Source organism: Scomber japonicus, chromosome 18 (genome assembly GCF_027409825.1).
Source record: "Scomber japonicus isolate fScoJap1 chromosome 18, fScoJap1.pri, whole genome shotgun sequence".
In the NCBI taxonomy this organism is placed as follows: domain Eukaryota; kingdom Metazoa; phylum Chordata; class Actinopteri; order Scombriformes; family Scombridae; genus Scomber; species Scomber japonicus.
This window is the reverse complement of record NC_070595.1, coordinates 31240266-31249926: the sequence shown is the minus strand read 5'-3', so window position 1 is coordinate 31249926 and position 9661 is coordinate 31240266. Positions and strand designations below refer to the sequence as shown.

Below are 9661 nucleotides of genomic sequence, written 5' to 3'. Positions count from 1 at the left end.
GTGTGATGGAGGAGGAGCAGCAGGAGGAGATGTGATGGAGGAGGAGCAGCAGGAGGAGGTGTGATGGAGGAGGAGGAGGAGCAGCAGGAAGAGGTGTGATGGAGGAGGAGGAGGAGCAGCAGGAGGAGGTGTGATGGGAGGAGGAGGAGGAGCAGCAGGAGGAGGTGTGATGAGGAGGAGGAGGAGGAGGAGGTGTGATGGAGGAGGAGGAGGAGGTGTGATGGAGCAGGAGCAGGAGGAGGAGGGATGGTGTGATGGAGGAGGAGCAGCAGGAGGAGGTGTGATGGAGGAGGAGGAGCAGCAGGAGGAGGTGTGATGGAGGAGGAGGAGGAGCAGGAGGAGGTGTGATGGAGCAGGAGGAGGAGGAGCAGGAGGAGGAGGAGGAGGTGTGATGGAGCAGGAGGAGCAGGAGGAGAGTGATGGAGGAGGAGCAGGAGGAGGAGGAGCAGGAGGAGGAGGAGGAGGTGTGATGGAGCAGGAGGAGCAGGAGGTGTATAAACATAATAATTCAGTATTAATCTACAATGTTAGTAAATAATAAAAACCACTGGATGAGAAGAAACCGACCTTTAGACTCATTCTGTATAAATATAATATAATATAACACATAATACCTGATATATAATATAATATATAATACCTAATATATAATATATAATATATAATATATAATATATAATATATAACATAATCATGATATATGATATAGGACTGGTTCTGTATAAATATAATACTATAATATAATATATAATAATAATTATAACCCTAACCCACAGCAGTAGCAGCTGAGCTGTGACGTCACTAACCCACAGCAGTAGCAGCTGAGCTGTGACGTCACACAAACATGTTTGAGCTTCTGATCAAACTGAATGATTATAATTATATTAAGTGATCAGCTGATCTGGTTAATGAGAATAAATGACGTCATCATTAAGGCTGTCTTGATTATTACTGAGCAGGACTGATTGATGACGTGTTGTGTGTGACGTCAGATGACCTGGAGGTGAGCAGTCTGACGTGTTTCCGGTAATAAACAGCTGTTTATGCTAACAGTAACAAACATGGCAGCTAACCAGCTGTTAGCATGCAGCTAGCTAACCTGCTACACTGTCACCAGCTGATCAATGAAGCTGATCAATAAAGCTGATCATGTTTATTTATCACCAACATGAAGCTTCACTCTGATGCTGACTGAAGCCGCGCAGCTACAGTTAGCAGCTAACTTTTAGCATTAGTAGCTAACTGTTAGCAGCGCTAATAATATCAAACTCCATCTGAAACCTCTGTGACGTCACACGTGTGATGTCACAGCCGTGATCAATACCCGGTATCGATCCATTATCTGATCAATAACCCGGTGATCAGCTGATCCCTGAGCAGGGTTAGCATTCAGTCAGTTTACCGCTGTTAGCATGATGCTAGCATGCTAGCTGTTAGCATCATAGCTTCTCTGCACCGGGACGTTTTTACGGTTGGACCGCGTCACAGCAGAACCACCACCGGTCAGATAACCGGAGCCCCGGCCCGCAGAGCCCAGTGCTCTGCAGCTGTCCGGTGCCGCTGCTCTCCGGTTCTCCTGTTAGCTGCTCGGTGCTGGTTCTGCTGTAACTCGGTAAACTGTCGGTGTTACCGGGAGTCTGACCTCTGAACCGAACCGGTACCGAGTTACCGTGCTGACCGGTCCGGCTACTCCCGGGACCGGGCTCCCCGTGATGACTGGGTCTAATAACCGGTGTTAGTGCTAATAACGCCGGTACACCGGGCCGGGCCTAGCCCTGAGGCCGGGACGGAGGAGCCATCACCGGGCTCCGGTAACGTCCCCGGGCTCCGGTAACGTCCCGGGTTCCAGTAACGTCACCGGGCTCCGGTAACGCTCCACTGTCCGGTGATGGCACCGAGCTGTTACCTGGACCGGTTCCTGCAGCACCGTCATCCCGCTCTCGCGCTGTCCGGTTCGGCTCTTTCTTCAGGAGGAGCAGCCGAAGATTTGAACACACCAACCGTTAGCAGCCGAACTCTGCCGGAACATACCGAGGAGCGCCGAGGGCCCGGCCGGAACTGAACGACTGCTGACGGAAAAAGCCGAAGTGGCTGCCCGGGAGATGAATGTAAAGCTGCTGCCACCTGGTGGCCACGGAGAGAACTGCAACTGCTTCACTCGTTATATTAATATAAACTACAGATAATAAACTACATATAATAAACTACAGATATTAAACTACAGATATTAAACTACAGATAATAAACTACATATATTAAACTACAGATAATAAACTACAGATATTAAACTACAGATAATAAACTACATATATTAAACTACAGATAATAAACTACAGATATTAAACTACAGATAATAAACTACATATAATAAACTACAGATAATAAACTACAGATATTAAACTACAGATAATAAACTACATATAATAAACTACAGATATTAAACTACAGATATTAAACAGATATTAAATTACAGATAAACTATAGATAATAAACTGCATATTGTTAGCCTCACCAAATTAATCACGCATGTAGAGAGTCCCGTCCTGAACACGTATATGCATCAATACTGTGTCAGCTCCATAGCGCCACCTACTGGATACAATAGCGCCCCATTGAAAATTGAAAAAAAATTGAGCCCCTCAAGTCAGATTGACATAGACAAACGAAATTTGGTACACATATGTATCTTGTAAAGACGCACAAAAAAGTCTCTTGGACCCATGACGTCACTCCAACAGGAAGTCCGCCATTTTGAAAAATATGCGCGATTTTGGCGTTTTCCACGCCTCGTACTTTAACGAACTTGTCCTAGGGATTTAATCCGACCGACTTCAAATTCACTCAGAAACATCTTGAGACATTGGAGATGAAAACTTTCTAGTTAGGGATCCGGTTGCTTCGTGGTGATGTGAGGAATTTTGATGTTTCACCATTAAACAGGAACAGCTCATTCTTTCTGCCATTGTGTTTGAATCATAACTGCCAAAGAGTCAAAGAGATGACTCAGGCAGGAAGTGTGATTGGCTTATAATAAGTGTTGTGATTGGCCAAGGACATAGGCAGACATACAGGATGATGGTAGGAGAGTTAAGTTAGGCACATATCACAATTTGGCCAAAAAATGACTATTATGCTATGAGGCTGACGATATATTAAACTACAGATAATAACTACAGAGACGCAGCTTTAATGCAACACATCAGTTTATTTCACATGCTCAGGAATGGCGGGCAGTATGACATCACTTCCTGTTCATAGCTTGTACTATTTATGTCATGATGACATCACACCTAACTAACATGGAGGCGGGGCTAAAGCAGAAACAATGACGTCATCAGAGAGGCGGGGCTACATCAGACACGATGACGTCATCAGAGAGGCGGGGCTACAGGGTGCAGTTGGCTTCTGGAGAGAGCCGACATTTAGCCACCGTCAGGTACGTCTCCACCTGTAAATGACATCATCAGTGACATCATCAGTGACATCACCTTCATCACCTTCACCACCATCATCATCATCATCATCATCACCTTGTGCATGTCCTTCTTGAAGCATGCTAGCAGCTCGTAGCTTCGTCTCAGAGATTCGTTGAAAGGAGCCAGCTGGAAGGCGGAGCCATCGGAGAACAGCTCTGCATCCTGATTGGCCTGCTGGACACACAGGAAGTCAGTTCACATCATGTGACATTCAGCTGATTATATGACTGATGTGTGTGTGTGTGTGTGTGTGTGTGTGTGTGTGTGTGTATGTGTGTGTGTGTGTGTGTGTGTGTGTCACCCTGCTGATCAACATGCTGATTCCAGTCTTGAGCTCGGACAGTTTTTGGGGGATCTGGTTCCTCGGAGCCGAACCTCCAGGAAGAGAATGACTCGGGATCTCCCACGAGTCCACCAGCCGGTACGAGATGGAGAGCAGCTTCAGCACCTGCAACGGCCCGCCGTCAGTACACACTACTACACACAATACACACAATACACACTACTATACACTACTACACACTACTACACACAATACACACAATACACACTACTACACACTGCTACACACACTACTACACACCACTACTACACACTACTACACACTACTACACACTACTCCACACTACTACACACAATACACACAATACACACTACTACACACAATACACACAATACACACTACTACACACAATACACACAATACACACAATACACACTACTACACACTACTCCACACACTACTACACACTAATACACACTACTACACACTACTACACACTGCTACACACAGTACACACTACTACACACTGTACTACACACTACTATACACTACTCCACACACTACTACACACTATTACAGCAGTGTATAGTAGTGTGTAGTAGTAGTAGTGTGTAGTAGTGTGTAGCAGTGTGTAGTAGTGTGTAGTACAGTGTGTAGTAGTGTGTACTGTGTGTAGCAGTGTGTAGTAGTGTGTAGTAGTGTGTATTAGTGTGTAGTAGTGTGTGTACTCACAGAGCTGCGCTGGGTCTCGTGCTTGTCGATGGGGCTGATGATGTAATCTGAGTTACAGAAATCTTGCAGGAAGATTTTGTTGAGCTGACGCTGCTCCTCCATCTGCAGAGAACTCTCCTAACATGAGAACATGAGAACGTGAGAACGTGATAACGTGAGAACGTGAGAACGTGATCATGAGAACGTGGGTAAGATGGAGAACGTGGGTGAGATGGAGAACGTGGGTAAGATGGAGAACCTTTGGTGGAACTTACGAACTCGGAGAACAGGCGCTGGGCGAGCATGTGGAGATGCTGAACTCTGCTCACAGCGATGGAGAACAAACGCTGACTGTCTGGGAACGACTGAGAGGACACACCCAGAGACAAGAGGGACAGCAGGAGGAACACTGAGAGACAGACAGGTGGGACAGGAGAGACAGACAGGTGGGACAGGAGAGAGAGAGACAGGTGGGACAGGAGAGAGACAGACAGGTGGGACAGGAGAGAGAGAGACAGGTGGGACAGGAGAGAGACAGACAGGTGGGACAGACAGGTGGGACAGGAGAGACAGACAGGTGGGACAGGAGAGAGAGAGACAGGTGGGACAGGAGAGAGAGAGACAGGTGGGACAGGAGAGAGAGAAACAGGTGGGACAGGAGAGAGAGAGACAGGTGGGACAGGAGAGAGAGAGACAGGTGGGACAGGAGAGACAGACAGGTGGGACAGGAGAGAGAGAGACAGGTGGGACAGGAGAGAGACAGACAGGTGGGACAGGTGGGACAGGCAGGTGGGACAGGAGAGACAGACAGGTGGGACAGACAGGTGGGACAGGAGAGAGAGAGAGACAGGTGGGACAGACAGGTGGGTGAGACAGGATCATTCAAAAATTGAAATTAGATGAAAAATAAAATTAATAAAAATGTTTCGTGTGCGTCTCACCTCGGTCCATGACTGGTACTGGGCTGGTTCTGGTTCAGGTCTGAGCTGGTCCTGGGTCTGGTCTGAGCTGGTCCTGGGTCTGGTCTGAGCTGGTCCTGGTTCAGGTCTGAGCTGGTCCTGGGTCTGGTCTGAGCTGGTCCTGGTTCAGGTCTGAGCTGGTCCTGGGTCTGGTCTGAGCTGGTCCTGGTTCAGGTCTAGTTTTATAGCTGTAACCATGATGATTAAATTCATGAACAGAAACATGAAACTGTTTTTCTGCTGAAACCAAAACATGAATAAACAACCTGAGACCACGAGGTCCACGAGGTCCACGAGGTTCACCGGGACAGGGACACGTCTCTAAAGGTCTCCACGAGTCTCCACGAGTCCCCATGAGTCCACGTTGGGCCCAGTTGGGAGCAGAGTTTCTGTATTTGTCTGAACAGACAAACTTTTATCTGCAGGGTTGATTTCTTCCTCAGTCCCGTAACAGTTTATATCATCAGTAATAATCACACAACCCTAACCCCCCCCCCCCCCCCCCATGTCCCTGATCAATGCAACAGCCCCCCCCCCCCCCCCATGTCCCTGATCAATGCAACAGCCCCCCCCCCTCCCATGTCCCTGATCAATGCAACAGCCCCCCCCCCCTACAAGGTGCTACTTTGGCTCAGGATCATTTAGAAGCTATAAATGTGTTTAATTCTGGTCGAAGCTAAACTAAGTAAACATTTAACCCTGACCCCAACCCCAGACCCTGACCCTGACCCCAACCCCAGACCCTGACCCAGACCCTGACCCCAACCCTGACCCTGACCCAGACCCTGACCCCAACCCTGACCCCTGACCCTAACCCATAAACCTGACCCTGACCCTTTAATCAGTGTGTGAAGATGTGAGGAGTGTCCTTGTGTAATGTGTGAGGAGCGAGGTTATTATAGCTGGTCTTAGTTTTAGTGAACTATAATAACCCTGGTCAGGAGCAGAGGCTTGACGACCACTCTGGTCCAACGCTGTAGAATTACAACACAGACAGCTCGAAGTCACATTCGATGAATAAAATAACTACGTACAGTTTGTATGTACATGTTCTAGACAAACCCTAACCCAAATAAAAGGAAATGAGCTGAACGGGAAGTTTACAGGTAGAGTGAGTTCATGGCCAGATATAAACTTCTTCTATCCTAAAGCATTGTGAGGACAAATAAAAGGTAAAAGGTAAAAGGACCCATTAACTACTAAACAGCTGGTTAACAAACAGGTTTAGGATGTTTATTATAATTATAATAATTATAATTATAATAGGACCCATTAACTATGGAAAAATAACATTTGCAGACCTTTAATTGTTAAAAGTGATGATGTAATTGTGCAACAGTCTTACAGGGTTAAACGTCTCCATGTGTCTCTAAACGTTCTTAAACATGATCAGCTGATGTGACAGAGTGACGTTCTCCTGAGGAACCGTGAAGAACCTTAAACATGTTGAATGACACACAGCTGTGAGTGTTTATTCAGACCTGACAGGAAATGAACCACTGAATAAATGAACAGCTGACAGTTACATGACAGGAAGCTGAATACATTCATGGCTCCATGACATCGACACCGACACCGAGAACACGGAGAACACGGAGAACACCTGCACATGTTGACGAGGAGGAAGCAGGGTTAGGGTCAGCTGGTTAACTAACAGCTGGTTAACAAACAGCTGGTTAAGTGGCATCCTATCACAGGGTCAGGTACAGGTTTCAAAACTTTCTTCCTTCATGACTGGGTTTGGGACAGGTGGTTTGGGACAGGTGGTTTGGGACAGGTGGTTTGGGACAGGTGGTTTGGGACAGGTGGTTTGGGACAGGTGGTTTGGGACAGGTGTTTTGGGACAGGTGTCAATGGAGTCTGGAGAATGATGAAGAGACACTTTCAGGACAATTTGAATTTAAACTTTATTGGTTTTGCATTCAGGTCACAATGACACTCATCCACCAATCAGATGAAGCGGTTCACTGCTCAGATTAATATAGAAAAATACACAAGACATGAAGAGAAATGACCAAGAAAGAAAAAAAGAAAGAAAGAAAGAAAGAAAGACAAAGTAGAGCTGCAGTCCATCATTAATGATCTGACAGTAGACTTTGTGGCATGCTGTCTTCTCATTGGCTTTCTGATCGGATCCATACTGCCAATGTGTTCATCAATGCACGTATACTTCCGTTATCAGCCTCATATCAGTCTCATATCAGCCTCATATCAGTCTCATATCAGTCTCATATCAGTCTCATATCAGCCTCATATCAGCCTCATATCAGCCTCATATCAGTCTCATATCAGCCTCATATCAGCCTCATATCAGTCTCATATCAGCCTCATATCAGACTCATATCAGTCTCATATCAGCCTCATATCAGTCTCATATCAGCCTCATATCAGACTCATATCAGCCTCATATCAGCCTCATATCAGCCTCATATCAGTCTCATATCAGCCTCATATCAGCCTCATATCAGTCTCATATCAGCCTCATATCAGCCTCATATCAGCCTCATATCAGCCTCATATCAGCCTCATATCAGACTCATATCAGCCTCATATCAGCCTCATATCAGACTCATATCAGACTCATATCAGCCTCATATCAGCCTCATATCAGCCTCATATCAGCCTCATATCAGTCTCATATCAGACTCATATCAGCCTCATATCGGCCTCATATCAGTCTCATATCAGCCTCATATCAGCCTCATATCAGCCTCATATCAGCCTCATATCAGACTCATATCAGTCTCATATCAGACTCATATCAGCCTCATATCAGCCTCATATCAGCCTCATATCAGCCTCATATCAGACTCATATCAGACTCATATCAGTCTCATATCAGCCTCATATCAGCCTCATATCAGCCTCATATCAGCCTCATATCAGCCTCATATCAGCCTCATATCAGTCTCATATCAGCCTCATATCGGCCTCATATCAGCCTCATGTCAGACTCATATCAGCCTCATATCAGTCTCATATCAGCCTCATATCAGCCTCATATCAGCCTCATATCAGTCTCATATCGGCCTCATATCAGCCTCATATCAGTCTAACTTCAGTCTCATATCAGTCTCATATCAGCCTCATATCAGTCTCATATCAGCCTCATATCAGCCTCATATCGGCCTCATATCAGCCTCATGTCAGACTCATATCAGTCTCATATCGGCCTCATGTCAGCCTCATGTCAGACTCATATCAGCCTCATATCAGCCTCATATCAGCCTCATATCGGCCTCATATCAGCCTCATGTCAGGCTCATATCAGCCTCATATCAGTCTCATATCAGCCTCATATCAGCCTCATATCAGCCTCATATCAGCCTCATATCAGCCTCATATCAGTCTCATATCAGCCTCATATCAGCCTCATATCAGCCTCATATCAGTCTCATATCAGCCTCATATCAGCCTCATATCAGCCTCATATCAGCCTCATGTCAGACTCATATCAGCCTCATATCAGCCTCATATCAGTCTCATATCAGTCTCATATCAGCCTCATATCAGTCTCATATCAGCCTCATATCAGCCTCATATCAGCCTCATATCAGTCTCATATCAGCCTCATATCAGCCTCATATCAGACTCATATCAGCCTCATATCAGCCTCATGTCAGACTCATATCAGCCTCATATCAGCCTCATATCAGCCTCATATCAGCCTCATATCGGCCTCATATCAGTCTCATATCAGCCTCATATCAGACTCATATCAGCCTCATATCAGCCTCATATCAGCCTCATATCAGCCTCATATCAGTCTCATATGAGCGTCATATCAGCCTCATATCAGTCTCATATCAGCCTCATATCAGTCTCATATCAGTCTCATATGAGCCTCATATCAGCCTCATATCAGTCTCATATCAGTCTCATATCAGCCTCATATCAGTCTCATATGAGCCTCATATCAGCCTCATATCAGTCTCATATCAGTCTCATATCAGCCTCATATCAGTCTCATATCAGCCTCATATCAGCCTCATATCAGTCTCATATCAGCCTCATATCAGCCTCATATCAGTCTCATATCAGCCTCATATCAGTCTCATATCAGTCTCATATGAGCCTCATATCAGCCTCATATCAGCCTCATATCAGCCTCATATCAGACTCATATCAGACCTCTGTAGCCCACATTCAACCAGAAACAGTCAATGCAAAGTATTCGTGTATATTGATGTACATGTTGTTTTCACTGGACCAATCAGAAAACAAGAATACCC

General features: G+C 45.8%; 2 protein-coding genes across 3 annotated transcripts in view; both read right to left on the bottom strand.

Moving 5' to 3' along the window:
- cdc27 (cell division cycle 27) overlaps window positions 1-2027 on the bottom strand; it is a 20267-nt gene extending 18240 nt beyond the window's left edge. For both annotated transcript variants that reach the window (XM_053338114.1, XM_053338115.1), the window contains exon 1: window positions 1907-2027. In XM_053338114.1, coding sequence (XP_053194089.1) covers window positions 1907-1933 — 27 coding nt within the window. In that variant the 5' untranslated portion in view covers window positions 1934-2027. The remainder of the gene's footprint in view (window positions 1-1906) is intronic.
- Window positions 2028-3385: 1358 nt separating this feature from the next.
- Window positions 3386-5421, bottom strand: gh1 (growth hormone 1). The gene is made up of 6 exons (XM_053338121.1): window positions 5412-5421; window positions 4746-4879; window positions 4492-4608; window positions 3778-3924; window positions 3531-3647; window positions 3386-3448 (listed from the first exon to the last, which is right to left on the bottom strand). Exons 1-6 carry the CDS (start codon window positions 5419-5421, stop codon window positions 3386-3388), a joined length of 588 nt encoding a protein of 195 aa, XP_053194096.1.
- Window positions 5422-9661: the final 4240 nt, after the last annotated feature.